The 18,957-nt window shown below is 36.2% G+C and overlaps 1 protein-coding gene across 9 annotated transcripts in view; it reads left to right on the top strand.

Annotated features, from left to right (window-relative positions):
* The window catches only part of EHBP1 (EH domain binding protein 1), a 310,384-nt gene that overhangs the window by 100,561 nt on the left and 190,866 nt on the right, over positions 1-18,957 (top strand). For all 9 annotated transcript variants that reach the window (XM_006778555.2, XM_015557898.1, XM_015557897.1 and 6 more), the window contains exons 6-7: positions 7,280-7,461; positions 9,982-10,121. In XM_006778555.2, coding sequence (XP_006778618.1) covers positions 7,280-7,461; positions 9,982-10,121 — 322 coding nt within the window. The remainder of the gene's footprint in view (positions 1-7,279; positions 7,462-9,981; positions 10,122-18,957) is intronic.

Here is an 18,957-nt window from a genome sequence, read left to right as displayed (position 1 = left end):
CGAATTCTTCCATCCAACCATCTAAGTTGGTTATTTTAGCTGACGTGTTTTCTAATTAAGTCTTTGTGGTTGAGAGAACTCCCTGTGACATGTCTGCTTTAGCAGTTAATTGCTCCGTGGACTCCAAATTAAATTCTGTAGTATTCCAGTTTGGTCTGTTGATGAAGCAATGATCTTTTCAGCACGGCCTGAGAAATGCAGGGCTTGTGACAGCTCAAAGGACCAGCATCACAGTTTTGGAAAAGTTAGTTTGACTTTTAGATTGACTTTTTCTCATTTGAAAATAAAGTTTGTGTTATCACAGAGTTAAATGAGAGAATACCAGGCACACAATAGGCTCTCAATAAGTATTTTAAAGAATTAATAAAGCAAAATTATTGGCCTTGATACTGTGGTATGTACCAAGTTGTTGTTATTATTTTTTAGAAATGACAAGGTATTGGGCATCTTTAGGTTAAATTTGATTGAACAGTACCAGGAAACAAATATGATAACTTTCTGTTAAGGATGGTATAAAGTGTTTTTGCATTAGGGTCACAGGTTCGATTAAGAAACTTTTAAAAGGTCCCTTCTAACTCCACATTATCTTATTTGACCATTTTGGTTCTTGAGTCAATAGAGAAAATGGTTATATACACAGATACTTGGGTGTGTTAGTTTTTCACTGTGAAATAATTCACATAGTCATAAAATAGAGGCTAAGATCTAATAACTAAGACTTTTAAACATTAATGTGGTCACATAACTTTATAATGCTGTTCAGAATTCTGTCTGCTTGTTACTTCATTTCTTGGTTGCCTTGATTCGGTTGTACAGAATCAAAATTTAGAGTTCTAGTGGACAAAAATGAACAGAATCAGGCATTAGACTGTGAGTCTCTAGACTGGCATGTGCTGCAAGCATGATTTATCATTATCTGTTTATGGCAGCGCTAAGACATAGCATCTAAACAGACAAAACAAGAGAATGGTGTGGTTGCATTGATGATCACAGGTTCACATTAAAGAATTCCAATAAAGTAAATTCTCAAATAACCCTAATAAGTCACTAAGAATTGCGAAGTTGAAGAGGCTAGGTCAATGTGAGATAAGTGAACATTGTTTTGGTGGCTATTTCTTTGATCAGAATGGAGATGTCAAAGAAGTCTAGCACCTCCCATTTCCCCAAGATGGAACGTCTAATAAGATCCCCTTGTTGCACAAAGCAGAAACCCAAGTTTGGAAGAATAACAGGTCACAAATAGCCAAAGACACTCTTTTAAAAAATATTTTTTAAAATAGGTTTTTATTGATTTTTAGAAAGAGAGGAAGGGAAAGGGATAGAGATAAACTTCGATCAACTACCTCTTATATGCCATCAACTGGGGATCAAGCCCACAACCCAGGCATGTACCCTGACCGGAATGGAACCGGAATGTGACCCTAATGCAAAAACACTTTATACCATCCTTAACAGAAAATTATCATATTTGTTTCCTGGTACTGTTCAATCAAATTTAACCTAAAGATGCCCAATACCTTGTCATTTCTAAAAAATAATAACAACAACTTGGTACATACCACAGTATCAAGGCCAATTGGTTCATGGGTCGATGCCCAGCCACTGAGCCACATCGGCCAGGCCAAAGACTCTTGAAGTATGAAAATAAGGAGAGGAATCATGAGAATGTAGTTATTCATGTTATAATCAGTTAATTCCTTATTAGTTATTATAAAATCTTTATTTTATGCTGTACAGAGGAAACATTCATCTATTGCTTGTATTGTAAACACTTGAATAACAGTGAGAATATATTGAGGTGGAAAATTTATTTTAGGTCTAGCAAGAATGTAGGGGGGTCCATGCATAAATTTTAATAACTACATTGCTACATTGCTGTAGTAACTACTTAACTAGAGACATTACTTTAAAACAAACATCCTGCATGGCTTTCTGCATTTGTTTTCCTCATTTCAACATTGCTGATTCTGGATAGACTATTTGTAATATTAGTGTAATAAACCATGTTTAATGGCTCACAAATATTTATAGTAAATATTATTCATTAAGCACCTACTATACGCTAAATGCTCATATGTTGTCCCAAGGATTTTTATAGGATATACTACTAGGATGGGAATTGCTGAGTTGTAAGGTATATGTGTTCAACTTTACAAGGTAATGTCAAATTACCCTCCAAGTGCCTGATCAGTTGAAATTCTCTCCTGCAGTGTAAGAGAGTTTGCATTGTTCTTATTAACACTTGGTATCGTCCAACATTTAAAAATATTTACCAATGTGGGAGTATGAAACTGAGGTTCAGATACATGAAGAAATATGCCAAAGGTAAAACAGTGAATAAGTGCTGGTGCCACATACAGTAGGCTGGATTTCAAAGAAATGGAAATACATATTGGTTGATTCTTTTTTATAACAATGAGAATAGTTACCGTATTTGCCGGCGTATAAGACGATTTTTTGGCCCTGAAAAATATGCCTCCAAGTGGGGGGTCGTCTTATACGCCAGGTACACTTCAGATAGACTGCCCATAGTGCTTGCCCCGTGCCATAGTGGCCTCCCGATGCCCGCCCACTTCATTCCACATACCGTTCAGGCATCAGCAGCGCTGCTGGGTGTATGCTCGGCTGTTATGCGATTTTGCTGTTATGCGATTTTACCACACTCACAAAATCGCACACAGCCGACCATACACCCAGTATGATAGCGCAAAATCACGAATCGCGATACCATACTGGGTGTATGGTTGGCTGTGTGCGATTTTGCGAGTGTGGTAAATTCGGGTTACCGTATATTTCTTTACATATGCATTGAAGATTCGCGATTTTGCGCTATCATGGTGCCTGTTAGAATGTTGAAGAGCTCGCACTTGCGCACTAGTGAGGTCCCAGGGAGATGCTGATGTTGCTAGGGACTTGCCCGGCACTTGCTCTCTACCTCTATTTGTTATCTTACTTCTATCATTGACAGTCCCTCTAGGTTGTGGGCTGCTTGCCTGTGTTCCTGAGAAGCATCTACGGTACCAGTCTATAGAGTGTGTTTTCTTTAGTGAATTACCGGTATGCTTACCGGTAATAAACTTGCACTGTTTTATGTATATGTTTGATTACATACAGCCTTGTGACAGTTTTCCTGCATGTCATAAGCATTTGAATATAAATTAAAATGTTAAAATCAAATCTGATATTGTTTTACCTTTTATTTGGTGTGTGGAAGGTGTGCGGAAGAGGGGGTAGTCTTAAACGGCGAGTATATAACAAACTCTGTATTTTGAGTGGAAATGTTAGGGGGTCGTCTTATACGCCCAGTCGTCTTATATGCCAGCAAATACGGTATTAAAAATCAGAGCGAGATTTCTTAAGTATAATAATGTTACATAAGAACTTCCTTAGGGGGAACTATTTCTGAAAGTGTGATTTTATTTATTTTATTTTTAATTTATTGATTTGAGAGAGAGAAGCATCAATTTGTTGTTCCACTTGCTTATGCATTTATTGGCTGATTTTTGTATGTACTCTGACTGGTGATTGGAGCCAAAACCTTGGCATATCAGGATGATGCTCTAACCAACCAACTGAGTTATCTGGCCATGGCCTGAAAGTATAATTTTGGATTTAATTAGATCAGAATCATCTGGTAGTAGTGGGTTTTTGGGGGTGGGGGGTGATGGTGGTGAGTAGGGGAAGTACTTAATACTAGTACATTTAGAAAACGCAGGACTCATCTCTAGATTTACTAATTTAGGATCTCTAGGAATGGGAGATAGGCATCAGAATTTTTAACAAGCTCTTCTAGTTTTATTTTTTGTTTTTTAATAAACCCTAAAGTTTAAGAACTGCTTTAGGGATTTTGAAGTAATTCCCAAAATACTGCCTGATTTACTAACACACATATAAACATGGGAACAGAGGCAGAAACTTAAACCTACACATATGTAATGACTCCTTATTGACTTTTGTCATCTAATTTCCTTTCTCTAAGAATTTATCTTACTATTTTTCTCTTATTTTTGTCCTCTTGTCTAATCTGCATGCAATATGTTAGCATTAGGACTCTGGCATCAATAACGGTAATTCTCTCTAAACTTTCTCTGCCTGGCTGGCCCTTACTCCTTTAAAGAGGACTATAGGATGTAAAAGATATGCTCATATAGCAATGCAATCAGTTATTTCATTCTTTATAAAATTGTTGATAGCAATTATACCAGTCTTGAGTGGGTAAAGGTTTGGACTCAGTGGTTATAAAAAGTGTAGATTTGTGGAGCTGGGGTTAGAGCTGTGAAAGATCCTCATGTTCTTCTCATTACTATCCCTTTTCAAGCCTATTTTCTATGTGATAACTAATTTTAAGCAGGAAAACAATGTCTGAGCTAACTGAAGAATTAGTAGAAACACCATTCAGATGCCCTTTCCCAAAGAAACAGACTTTAATGAGATCCTGTGATAATATCAGGAATGGATATTGTAGACTCAAAAGAACTGTATACTGCTTACCTGCCCAAATCTTATAAGCACTGTTTTTGTTATTGCTGAGCAAATTTTTGCTTTTGATTAAGTAGTATAGCTAATTGTGTTTAGAATTTGATAATTTTATTTCCTGTGGGTTTTTTTCAGACACACCAATTACCAAATACTTAAAAGTTCCCTAAGTTCAGCAGAAAACTGTTCTGCATAACTTTTATCTAAAAAATGAAGTAAACAGTATGTTAATCACCTAGACTCTAGATTTTGCAGGAATCATCCTTAAATTGGGCTTTCAAAATTATGTGCATTTCCAAGTTATCTTACATTTTATTGTTTTATTATCCTATATATTAAAAGCCTAGATCAGTGGTTCTCAACCTTCTGGCCCTTCAAATACAGTTCCTCATGTTGTGACCCAACCATAAAATTGTTTTTGTTGCTACTTCATAACTGCAATGTTGCTACTGTTATGAATTGTAATGTAAATAATCTGATATGCAGAATGGTCTTAGGCGACCCCTGTGAAAGGGTCGTTCGACTGCCAAAGGGGTCGCGACCCACAGGTTGAGAACGGCTGGCCTAAATGGTGTCGCGTGACATCGTCACAAGATGGTCACCACAAGATGGCCGACAGGGGAGGCAGTTGGGGGCGAACAGGCCAGCAGGGAACGGCAGTTGGGGGTGACCAGGCCGTCAGGGTAGGGCAGTTGGGGACAATCAGGCCGGCAGGGGAGCAGTTAGGCGTCAATCGCCCTGGCAGGGGAGCAGTTAGGGGGCGATCAGGCTGGCAGGCAGGCAAGCGGTTAGAAGCCAGCAGTCCTGGATTGTGAGAGGGTGCAGGCCGGGCTGAGGGACACCCCCCCTACCTGTGCACAAATTTCGTACACTGGGCCTCTAGTTTGGTTATAAAATTAGATAATTACTATTAAGGGATCAATGTCATAATTTATGAAACAGATGTTTAACAAAATCTGAAAATAATATGTGGCACTTTGTATGTTATGCTTTCAAAAGAGGTTTTAAGTCGTATATTATATGTAGAAGTGTTAGCTATTCAAAATGTACAATAAGAGATTATTGTTCATATCAGTGTAATCAGTTGATACTCCCTGATTATACTTTTTCATTTTGCACATTGTCAGAACCTTGGACCTTAATCTTATTCTTTGATTGATAATAGGGACCAGGGAAAGATCACTTGTATTGTTTGGGATAGTCACATCTGTTCAACTTGATTCAGTTGAGGGTATTTGCATATTCTTAAGTATTTCTTCTGAGAGAACCTAAATCCTTCTCAAGTGCTTGATGCTTTTTGAAATTCATTCATAAGGTATCTACATGCACTAATAGTTCTGTATAATATTGCTGTGCATAATCTGACAGATAAGACCACATTTTAAAACAAGGTATTCTTTAGGGATGTTACATTACATTTTTTACTTGTTCTGCTGGTAGAAATGTCAAAAATTTTTAAAAGGCTGTTTCAGTGTTTTGATTAAATTATTATATCCTAATTTTAGACAAGTATGTCAATCATAGGACAAATAAAGATTTATTAAATAATTCAAATGATAATGGTAGTTTTTCCTGCCTTGGTTGGAAAATTAAGTAATTTTATAGAAAACCAATGTAGAGCTTGAATGGATTTGTGTAATCTCCTTATTTTATAGGGAAGGTTACTGAGGCTCAAGATCATGTAGTTTGGAAATTAAGCCTTATTTTAGGTCTGAACTCTCAGACCAATAAACTCTACGAAATGCTAGTTTATGACTTCTGGTTACATTAATGATGGTATGACCCCTGATTTACATTATTTACAAATTGTCCTAAAATTTCCCATATGATATTAACCAGTGCCACACCAATAAAATTAATTAAAAAAATAAAATTTTCCCTTGCCATTAGAACACATAATCAGGAATTATTATGTCTTATTCATTATAGCATTTCTCCAGAATTGACACCTTGTCTTTTTCATACTTAATACCCAATCATTATTTTGCTGTCCTGTTATCATTGTTCTCCTATGCTATTATTCTATAAAGGATAATTTTGAAATAAGATAGTTTATTAATGGAATGTTAAATACTTTTGATAGCAAATAGGTTTCATTTTGTGTTCTATTTTTGATGAATTGGCAATTGCTATGTGGAGAAGAATTTTTATATCTTCTGGGTTTGCTTAGCAGTGTCTGCCACTGGCATAGGATCGGAGAAACCAACTGTTTGTTCCTTGCTATATGTGATCTTAAGAAAGAGAGAGAACTATAGACTAGAGTGATTAGAAAAGGGCCCAGGAAGAAATAAGGCTGAAAGTATAGGATAGAATTCAGTATTTATAGGCAGAATGAGGTAAAATGTTACCAAGGCTGGGTGTTTCCTTAAAAAGTACAGGCATTCAGAAAGGTTAATTAGGTTAATGTAACCTAATATCATTACTTTTACATTATAATGTAGATAGGTTATATTAAGTATAATCAAAGGAAGGAAAACAATTATTGAGAACTTTGATACCTGCCCCTGTGCTTTTTACAGGGGCCCTGGAGACTTTCTGTTCTAGTTTCCTTTCCTGAGTTATTGAGGGTTGTTAAGTCTTCCCCAATTTTTGCCTGTGTCAGCTCTCTCCAATTTTATATCTGCCTTACATATGTAAAAGTTGTGATAAACTCATTACAATTTTATTTCATTATTATGTTACAGGAATTCATTGGAGAAGGAAGTCTCAATTGTTGTTTAATCATATTTTTAAAATTATATTTTAAAATATTTGGTTATAAAATAAATGACTCCAAATAACATAATTATTCTTTATCTTCTAGGAATCTCCTTCTGGTCGAAGGAAAGCTCTTGCTACTAGCAGCATCAACATGAAACAGTATGCAAGCCCTATGCCAACTCAGACTGATGTCAAGTTAAAATTCAAGCCATTATCTAAAAAAGTTGTATCTGCCACTCTCCAGTTTTCATTATCTTGCATTTTCCTCCGGGAAGGAAAAGCCACGTAAGTTTATTTTGTCCAAAAATCTGCTTCAGAGTGTGTTTTAAAACACTGTAGGTTTATAGCTTTGGACTCAGTATATTGGCAACAGTTGAGAACATCCTACCACATACCAATCATACTTGCCATTCTTTGTTTCAGAGGCTGAATTAAATCAACTCCTTGTTATTTATAGCCTCTCATGACTCTAGAGAATGAACAATAATATAAAAGTGATTACAGAAAGTTTCAAATTTTATATTGTATATCATAGTATATCATACATTTTTTTTATATATATATTTTGGTGTCTTCAGTATAAGTGGCTGTACTCTGAAATACAGACAGTTCAATTTGTGGAGCTGTTTGGTTCAGCTGAGATATGAGAGGAACCCAGAATGAAAAGTTTAGGATAAGAGTAATGAAAGAATTAAAGGAACCTTTGCCAGTTCATGTTTTTTGGCTCAGCCTTCCAAAAACTGTATAGCAAGGTGTACAGGTAGACACACTTTGTTATAATCACTATCCTTTTCAAAAATCACTCCTAAAGCTCTGACTAGGCATTGCATGAAGATAATTTCTATACCCAGTTCTAGTCTCCTAAAAGACTTAACATTATAGCTGGATAAAATGAGGTGAACATACCTAAGACAGGTAAAAAAAAAAAAAGTAACATTCACTCTAGTTAAGTCATGGGGTAAGTGTATGTTTGGGGTATAGTGAAACCGTTAGTACCTATTTGGAGTGAAGATGGAAATGTAAATTTTACACCTTGACTTAAAAGGTGAGGGGGAAAAGGCACATATAAACATTACAAATGTTGAGAAATTAAAAATAAAGACCTTACCCTGAAATCCAGGCCAAAAAGAAAGGTAAGGAAATAGAGAAAGAAGAGAGAAAACAAAATCAGAGAAGATCCTTTGAAGGTGGACTCCTTTCCAGTGGGCCGAGCAGTAAGTGAGTCAGTACCGTTCACAGAAATATATGTGAGAGGAAATTCAGTCAAACCAAGTATCTCAGTTTGAGTGAAGCATTCTCTCAAACACTCTAAATTCCCTCTTTCCTCCTTACCTTTCCCAAAGAAAACTGTTCAGGGTTAAAATATGAGGAAATTAAATAGGTAAAATTAAGCAAATTAGCATTTTAAGAATAATATATCTTGAAATTATCCCCATTGATAGCTGAGCAACTTGTAAGGCATTCATATAATGTAACATAACTTTTTTTGTTCATGCAGACTTTGTGTTACTAACTTATTTTAAAATGGGGAAATTATCTTAATTCTAAGCTTATATGAGATAAAATGCAAAGAATTTCAAAAAACCAGTTTAGTCTGCAAAGTTATTATATTTAGAAAAATGAATGTTTACAAAAGAGATTTTAGTATGTGTGTTTTTTATTGTATTGTGCTAAAAACATGAGAAAATGTTTTAATTTGGCTTTCTGAGTTTTGAGGAAGTATACCTGATTGAAATTTAGTTTATATATGACATGTTAGGAATATGTTTCATTCACTGTAGTTTGTTTGAAATTTAAGATTAAAATGATAGATCAGGAAAACTTAAATTTTTTATGTTTACAGTTTTTAATTTTTCTTTTCATTTCTATTCTAATGTAAATTTTATAAATTTATATTTTAAATACTTCAATATAAAAACATTTATCAACTATGTGGTCCAACTTATAATCAATCCAAGTCATTTTCTATCTTGTAATTCTTTTTTTTAAAAAATATATTTTATTGATTTTTTACAGAGAGGAAGGGAGAGTTAGAAACATCAATAAGAGAGAAACATCAATCAGCTGCCTCCTGCACACCCCCCACTGGGGATGTGCCCGCAACCAAGGCACATGCCCTGGTCCTGAATCAAACCTGGGACCCCTCAGTCCACAGGCTGATGCTCCATCCACTGAGCCAAACCGGTCAGGGCTCTATCTTGTAATTCTTAAAAAGACTAGACTTTGTCTTAAGGTGCATTTTGTATTACATTAATTCTTTAACTTTTGAACAAGTATAGCCTCTTTCAGAAAAATGCACCTTTAAATAAGATTTAAATATAATTTACAGGGCTTTATTCTACTTCTTTTTCTTCTAGTTCACAAAACCAAAAGGGTTCATGGACTTCAGATTAAGAATTTCTATTTTAATTCCTTATGAAAATTTTAATATTTTAAAGTCTAGATCTCATCTGATTTGCCAATTATCTCCTTGTTTTATGAAACAAGTTTTTGTTTGCGGACTTCATGGTTAGGAAACCCTACTTTAATCCCATAGAGAAAATTCTAGTCTTCCATATGTCTGCAGCACAGAATTAATGTAACTCCTAACCAGTTAGTTTTTAATTCTGTTTGCTTTTTACTAATTAAACATGTTGTTTAAAAGTTAATAAATGGGTGTTTAGAGTTTTCAATAGTATTATATAGCTTTAAGAAGAATTATTAATGTACAAAAAAGGAGTATATTAATATTTTTTTAAGCATCAGTTCTTTTTCAAGTAATGTCACTTAATGAACTATGTATTATATTATAAATCATTGATGTAGGGATGAAGACATGCAAAGTTTGGCTAGTTTGATGAGTATGAAGCAGGCTGATATTGGGAATTTAGATGACTTTGAAGAAGATAATGAAGAAGATGATGAGAACCGAGTGGACCAAGAGGAAAAGGCAGCAAAAATTACAGGTTGGTTTTATTAAGCTGTAAGTTTATCTTTTTTTTTTTTTTTTGTAAAGTTGAAAGCTTATTCTTATTTCCCAGGAAACACAGTTTCACTAACAAGGCATTTTTTCTTTCTTAAGCCTTTATAATGTAACTAGAGGCCCGATGCATTAAATTGGTGCAAAAGTAGGCCTTCCTTCACCTGGCTGCTGGCACAGGCTTCCCTCCGGCACCCGGGATCCAGGCTTCCCTCGCTAAGGGAGACCCTGCCCACCTGCTGCAGCCCACCGATTGGTGCCCTGGGCCTCCCTCTTTGGGGCGATCATGGAGCCCCCTCATTGATTGCCCCGCGAGTTGGTGGCCTGGGCCTCCCTCTGCAGGGTGATCATGGGGCGATGGCCGGGCCCCTGACCAATCGCATTACACCGCCTTGGCTGGCCTGGTACCAGTGGGTGTCATAGCGTGGTCATCCGGATGGTCATCTGGAAGGTTGTTCCGCTGTTCAGCCATTCGTTCAATTTGCATATCACGCTTTTATTATATAGGATATTCCATTTAGCTCTCTGAAAACTTTGCATGTTGCTGGTAATAACAAATTTCATGTTATGTCCAGTTTAAGATCATGTCCAAGTTTAGTTAAGAATACATAGAACTGCCGTAACCGGTTTGGCTCAGTGGATAGAGCGTTGGCCTGTGGACCGAAAGGTTCAGGTTCGATTCTGGTCAAGGGCATGTATCTTGGTTGTGGGCACATCCCCAGTAGGGGGTGTGTAGGAGGCAGCTATTCAATGTTTCTAACTCTCTGTCCCTCTCCCTTCCTCTCTGTAAAAAATCAATAAAATACTAAAAAAGAAAAATACATAGAACTTTACTAGAACTACTAATTATAATATAAAGTAGCCTGAATATATTCATACTTATTTTGTCAATGTACGAATGAATCCTTTATAACAGTGGTTCTCTCAACCTTCTGGCCCTTTAAATACAGTTCCTCATGTTGTGACCCAACCATAAAATTATTTTCATTGCTACTTCATAACTGTAATGTTGCTACTTTTATGAATCGTAATGTAAATATCTGATATGCAGGATGGTCTTAGGCGACCCCTGTGAAAGGGTCGTTCAACTGCCAAAGGCGTCGTGACCCACAGGTTGAGAACCGCTGTTTTATAAAGAAAGAAATGAGAATTTGCATTAGCTACCTTCTCCTAGTGCATGGATGTTTTATCTTATATCTAGAAGCTTCCATGCAATTATTCATTATAGTTGGTTTGATCAAACTACTAAAATGTTAAGTGATTAGAACCTCTTTGTATTAATTGGTCAATAAGTACTTATTGGCAATCTGGCTATCACACTTAAGGAATTGATGATATGCCTTTATTATTGGAGTGAAAATAAAGCACTAAATATATATACATCAGGCAAAATTTCAAGACAAGAATGATTAAATAAGGCATACTGATCAATTACAACACCTCCTCTAGCCCCTTCTGGCTATTATTTTTATTTCAATAACATTTTGGGATCTCCCCCTCCCCACCCCCAATAATTAATGCTGACATTTGCATTATGTTTAAATGATGTCAGCACCAATTATATAACTATTTTTAAAATGCCATGTCTTTCCTGTCTTTGAGATCTCTGTTTTATTTGGCTAGCTGGAGTACTTCAAGTTCGTGTTCTTCTGCTACCACCACCAGTGACCTTCTGCCTGTCCTTCAAATTTTAATTCTGTTGCCACATAGTCTGAGAAGCCTTTCATGCCAACTCCCCACTTAAGCTTGACCACTCCATTCTTTATGCTAATACTATACCATTTACAAATGCAGGCATTTTTTTTATAGCATGAGTTTTTATAATTCCAGTGGGATATAATTTAATCTTTTAAGTGGAGGATAGTTTGTTCTTTGTTAATGGCTTTTAGTTAAAACTAAATATCAGTTAGACATTAGTACCATTAGTAGGAATAAAATATCTACACATTTACATAGCTGTTTTGAGCTATATTGTATTGTTTTAATCATAATAATAGGAAAAATTAGTGATAACAGTATGTCACAAGTTCTGTGCTGGTTGAAAGGAAAAGAAAGGACATTTTTAAGGAAAATACAGATTTAATGAAGGCATTCAATAATAATTAGATTTTATAGTTCATTGTCTTAGTTCATTTGGCCTGCTGTAACAAAATACAATAGATTGGATAGCCTATAAACAGCAGAAATGTATTTCTCACAGTTCTGGTGGCTGGAGGTCTGAAGGGTGCTCCCATGTTCTTATGAGATCCCTCTTTTGGGTCACAGACTCCTTATTGTATTCCTCATATTGTGGAAATGGGCAGGGTTGTTCTTTTGGGCCTTTTCTATAAGAGCATTAATCTCATTCATAAGGGCTCCATTGTCATGACCTAATCACACTGTCCAAAGGACCCATCTCCTAATACTATCACATTGGGAATTAGGATTTCAACATATGAATTTTGGGAGACACAGACATTCATACCATAGCAACCATTATTTCTTAAACATACATATATACCTTATTTTTTAAATATATTTTATTGATTTTTTACAGAGAGAAAGGGAGAGGGATAGAGAGTTAGAAACATCGGTGAGAGAAAAACATTGATTAGCTGCCTCCTGCACGCTCCCTACTGGGGATGTGTCCGCAACAAAGGCACATGCCCCTGACGGGAATTGAACCTGGGACCCTTGAGTCCGCAGGCCCACGCTCTATCCACTGAGCCAAACCGGTTAGGGCATACCTTATTTTTTAAAATCCAAAAAAATGAGTTCGCATGTCACCTCTGTCATAGGTTCGCCACCACTGCCCTAGTGTCTGTGTCCATTGGTTAGGCTAATATGCATGCATACAAGTCCTTTGGTTAATCTCTCCCCTTTCCCCCCACCTTCCCCTGCCTTCCCTCTGAGGTTTGACGGTCTGATTGATGCTTCTCTGTCTCTGGATCTGTTTTTATTCATCAGTTTATGTTGTTCATTATATTCCACAAATGAGTGATATCATGTGATATTTATCTTTCTCCAACTGACTTATTTCACTTAGCATAATGCTCTCCAGTTCCATCCATGCTGTTGCAAATGGTAGGAGTTCCTTCCTTTTACAGCAGCATAGTATTGCATTGTGTAGATGTACCACAGTTTTTTAATCCACTCATCTGCTGATGGGCACTTAGGCTGTTTTCAAATCTTAGCTATTGTAAATTGTGCTGCTATGAACATAGGTGTGCATCTATCCTTTCTAATCGGTGGTTCTAGTTTTGGGAAACCATAAAAATCTTAGAGGAATCCGTAGGCAGCAAAATCTCAGACATATGCCAAAGCAATATCTTCACTGATACAGCTCCTAGAGCAATGGAAACTAGGGACTAGTTTTATTTTTATTTCAAAATAAAAAGCTTCTGCACAGCAGAAGAAACCATCAACAAAACAACAAGAAGCCCACTTCATGGGAGAACATATTTGCCAATGTTATCTCTGATAAGGGTTTAATCTCCAACATTTACAGGGAACTCATACAACTTAACAAAAAGAAGAAGATAAACAATCCAATCAAAAAATGGCAACACCCCTAAATATACCTTATTTTTAAAAATTTCTGCAAAAGGAGTAACTTCTTTTTAGATAGTCTAAAATTCTTCAGTTCTAATTGAAAAAATTGGTTTAATATAATTTGTGATGATTTAATATTTCTTGGGAATGTTACCATTATTTATACAGTATATTTCTTTTCCCTATTTTATGAAATACTATGTTCTAATCCTTTTTTTCATCTCTAGCTTTTAGCACATTGTCTAGAACATATTGAGTATTTAATATATGTTAACTGAAAGGTCATAAGTAAATGAATTGGGGCTTCCCTCCTATTTTAGCCCATATTGATAACTCTGGCTTATTATCTTATTGAATTCATTTTTACCTTTAATCATGTACTACCTTATACAGGGTAGTGTGGTCCCATTTTATTGAAGGAATGGGATCAGGAGGAGACACATAATTCAAACCTTAAATAATTCAAGACTAGTTTTCCAAAGTAATGAATGTAAAATGTGTATTGAAGGAGCAAATATAGATGGGGACCATGGGTGATTAGATGCACATTCTAAGTAAATCCATAATTATTGTAATAAATTTTTGCTTTGATGTTGCATTTTTTCCATCTGTATTTTCTATTATATTTTCAGAGTTCAGTCACTTAATAGCACAGCATTTCATGGCAGTTGTTTGGTGTCGTAAGTTGCATTTTTATAGCACATGCAAATTCCATTTCAAAGTTATTAACTTTCAAGAATTATTTTGTTAAGCATCAGCACTACTACTATAGAAATGTTTGAGTAAAGTAGTTTTAAGATAATAAATATATTACAAAATTAACAGCAGTACTGTTAAAATAATAGCTGAAGTAAACAAAACAAATGTTTTGTAAACATGGTACAAATAAAGTATGGGTATTTTTATTTACCAGCTAAAGTGGCAATAACTTAAAGCACAGCTTACAGTCACTCATCCTTTCTGCTCTGAAATTGTTGACACAGTTTTTTAAAAGGAAGGAATGATTACTTTAGATTCTTCCTATATTATATCTTTATATTGCAATGTAAATACATAAAAAATGCAATCACATTATATCAATAAAATTATATAGGTATATTATTACCCAACTAAGTTGCAACCTTCTTGAAGAAACAGATCGTTACAATTATTTTGTGTATCTCTTAGGTTGACACCTAGAGGCTATTCATGTAGTCAGTGATTTCTTATGGAACATTGCTATAAGGCAGTAGTAATTAACATAATATATCTTCTGAAATTACAGTCTTTTCTAAAAGAAAAGTAAATTCATTGTATCTCTACTTGGACTAATCAAACGTCTCTACCCTTTTCTGTCTGAGGCAGAATTCATGGCTAACTGTAAACATTTTGGGACTGGCTCTTAGGCAGGAAGCTTTTATTGATGCTACATGTATAGCTGCATTCTACAGAAGTGTAGCACCAGTGAATGGGCAAGGGAATTTTGAATTGCAATTGGAAAAATAACTGAAATATAGTGGGAGTGATAGATCTTGGTGTTAAAGAAACAAAGCCTTTTAATGAAAAGTTTACTTTCATAATCATGAAATTTTATAACACTGTAGCCTGTATTAGATATTGTTTATGGTTTCAAAATAATGGGTATCTCCATCTATACAGCAACCTCACAGTGCTTGAACCAAACTTTGGTAATATGATCATCATTGGTAAGCGTGTTGAATATTTGAACAAACAAGAAGAGAAAGAGAGACTCCTGCATAAATGTCAAAGTCCTATTGAATACAGCTCAGAAAATCAGGTTTAACTGAAACAGTTTATAGCAAAACATTATCAGGGAAACCAGATATTATCAGACACTTGCTTCCCTGTTATATCTGTAGTTGTTGCAGAGATCACCAAATATTCTCTGCAGGCTTCACCACACATTCAGACTCTCATGACCTGAATAGGTCAAACTTGCATTAGATTCACTTACAGCCGTTCTCAACCTATGGGTCGCGACCCCCTTGGCGATTGAACGACCCTTTCACAGGGGTCGCCTAAGACCATCCTGCATTTCAGATATTTACATTATGATTCATAACAGTAGCAACATTACAGTTATGAAGTAGCAATGAAAATAATTTTATGGTTGGGTCACAACATGAGGAACTGTATTTAAAGGGCCAGAAGGTTGAGAACCACTGAAGGATATTGGACAGGAAACACTATGACAGCAGAGCATTCATCTTTTACTGGGGTCCTCACAGCAGCCCACGTGCTATTCTTTGACCTCTGGACTCACATGATAACTTCAGTACAAGGGGACAAGAGCCACATAGTTACGTCATGGATTACCTTAGAATCTTTATGCTGTTCAAGAGCTGAAATCGTTTGTAACAGTTTGATAAGCATAATTTCTCAGGTCCGCATAAGGGACATGCCCAGTTATTAAGTCTCTATAATCAGAGAAGTTGAAACTATGGCCTTCCATTTAGAGTCCTCCCATCCTGATGCAATTTATAAATCAGGATTCATTTTTACCATAAGTAATGTGCCTGTTGTTTGTTCATCTTTTTCTTTTAGTTGGTAAAGTTAATTTAGGGGGAGGAAGAGAGAGTGATATACTGGCTACCTTCAAGGAACAGTTCATATTTGAGGAGCTAGAGTTGATTATGGCATGACTCAGCCCTCTGAGATTAAATGTTCTACTTACTAAGGCTGTGAATGACCATAAGTAGGTCTCCCTCCTTTCATTTGAAGGTTCCTTAGAATAAAACTTGGGACTATGGTAGGAGAATACATCCATTAATTTGCTTCTGGTTTTTACCTGAGCATATACCCTGTAGTCATAGGATTATTGTCGACTCTATAAAGTTTTTAAAAAGGCAACATATTCTGGAGATCTGTGTAAAGAATGAGAATTTCTGGAATACTTCATCTGTTTGTTAGGTGGAAAGTAGGGTAGAAACAGAGAGATGGGGTTATTTCTGATTTTTTGAGCTAAAAGGCTAAGGCACCACAGCTACCTCCTTTTTAAAGGATTTTGAGACCTAGAATAAGAGACTGGAGTCAGCAAGAATATCTCATCCGATTGTTCAGGTCTCAAATATGTGTCACCTCAGAGAATAGAAGTGGCAGAAGATACAGATTATAAATTTATCCTACTTTCTGTTTCACTCTTAAACTGTAATGCTGCTTTGTTTTTACTAATGACAGCTGAACATTCTCTGTCATCCCCCTCAGGACTTAGAATTCTGCAAATACTGAGAGCCCATTTCACAGAGTCAGAATGGAAGTGAAATCTGAAGAAGTTAGAAGCTCTCCAATATTTACTTAGGGTAGGAACGAGGAGACAAATAATATTTTAAGTACCAATAAGTATTTGCTGAGGATTTGTCCTAGGAATGCAAGATTGGTTTAACCATATTAATAGAAGGAGTAAAACCATATAATTATCTCAAAGGAACATTTGACAAAATTCAATACCAAGTTTCTCAGCAAAGTTTTATTGTAAGGGAATTATCTTCATTTTGATAAAAGCATCTGTGGAAAGCTGCAGCTAACATCATACCTAATGGTGAAACCCTGAACACTTTCCTCCTAAGATTGGAAACAAGGCAAGGATATTTGCTCTCGCCACTTATAGTCAACATTATTCTGGAAATCCTAGCCCAGCACAGGACACAAGATCAATGTAGGAAAATATATATTTTTATATATGAACAACTAACATTTGGAAAAAAAATTTCATTTGTAATGGAGGCTAAACATAACATAGCCTTCTTAGAAATAAAAGATGTGAAAAACTATAATACATTACTAAAAGTAATTAATGAGAGAAATTAATAAATGGAAAGAAATTCTTTGTTCACATGTTAGAAGGCAGTATTGTTAAGATGTCGCCGAAACCGGTTTGGCTCAGTGGATAGAGCGTTGGCCTGCGGACTGAAGGGTCCCAGGTTCGATTCCGGTCAAGGGCATGTACCTGGGTTGCGGGCACATCCCCAGAAGGAGATGTGCAGGAGGCAGCTGATCGATTTTTCTCTCTCATAGATGTTTCTAACTCTCTATCCCTCTCCCTTCCTCTCTGTAAAAAATCAATAAAAAATATTTAAAAAAAATATTGTTAAGATGTCATTTGTACTCACATTGATCTGTAATTCAACTCAATGCCATTAATATTCCTACCAGGCTTTTTAAAAAATAAAAATTGAAAAGCTAATTCTAAAATATATTTGGAAATGCAACCTGAATAACTAAAATAATCTTGAAAAAGAGAAGAATTATTATTCTAATACTACCTTACATCAAGATTTTCTTTAAGATTTACTTAAAGCTATGATAATTAAGATACTGTGGTATTGGCATATAACAGATTAATGGAACAAAACAGAGAGTCCTGAAAAACCCAAACATATTTGGCAATTGATTTTCAACAAAAGTACAGTATAATTCAGTGAAGAAAAGAAAGTATTTTCAACAAGTGATGCTAAAGCATCCAGATGTCCTTGTGGAAAAAATGAGCCCCAATTCATACTTCACAGCATACCCAAACATTAACTCAAGATAGATTATAGACCTAAATGTGAACAAAGAATCTTTCTTCATTTATTAAGGTCTTCTTTAATTACCTTCAGAAGGTCCCTGGTTTGATTCCTGGTCAGAGCACATATCCAGGTTGTGGGTTCAATCCCCAGGCAGGGTGAATACAGGAGGCAACTGATCAATGTTTCTCTCTCACATTGATGTCTCTCTCTCCCCCCCCTTCTCTCTCCCTCCATCCCCCCTCCCTTCCTCTCTCTCTAAAATCAATAAAAACACATTTTAAGAAAATGTTTATGGGCTAAAGCAGTGATGGCGAACCTTTTGAGCTTGGTGTGTCAGTATTTTGAAAAACCCTAACTTAACTCTGGTGCCATGTCACATATAGAAATTTTTTGATATTTGCAACCATAGTAAAACAAAGACTTATATTTTTGATATTTATTTTATACTAGAGGCCCGGTTCACAGAAATTTGTGCACTCGGGGGGGGAAGGGGGGTCGCTCAGCCTGGCCTGTGCCCTCTCTCAGTCTGGGACCCCTCGGGGGATAATGCCCTGCTGGCTTAGGCCTGCTCCCGGGTGGCAGAGGGCAGACGCAATCCCTAGGTGCAGCCCCTGGTCAGGCTCAGAGCAGGGCCAATTGTGGAGTTGGGGTGCCGCCCCCTGTCATGCACAGAGCAGGGCGATCGAGAGGTTGTGATGCCACCCCCAGTCACGCTCAGGGTAGGGCCGATTGGAGGGTTGGGGCACCGCCCCCTGTCACACTCAAGGCAGGGGTGGGGGGGAG

Source organism: Myotis davidii, unplaced genomic scaffold, assembly GCF_000327345.1.
Source record: "Myotis davidii unplaced genomic scaffold, ASM32734v1 scaffold6, whole genome shotgun sequence".
Classification (NCBI taxonomy): Eukaryota; Metazoa; Chordata; class Mammalia; order Chiroptera; family Vespertilionidae; genus Myotis; species Myotis davidii.
The sequence above is the reverse complement of the archived record's forward strand: the minus strand, read 5'-3'. Positions and strand labels throughout refer to the sequence as shown.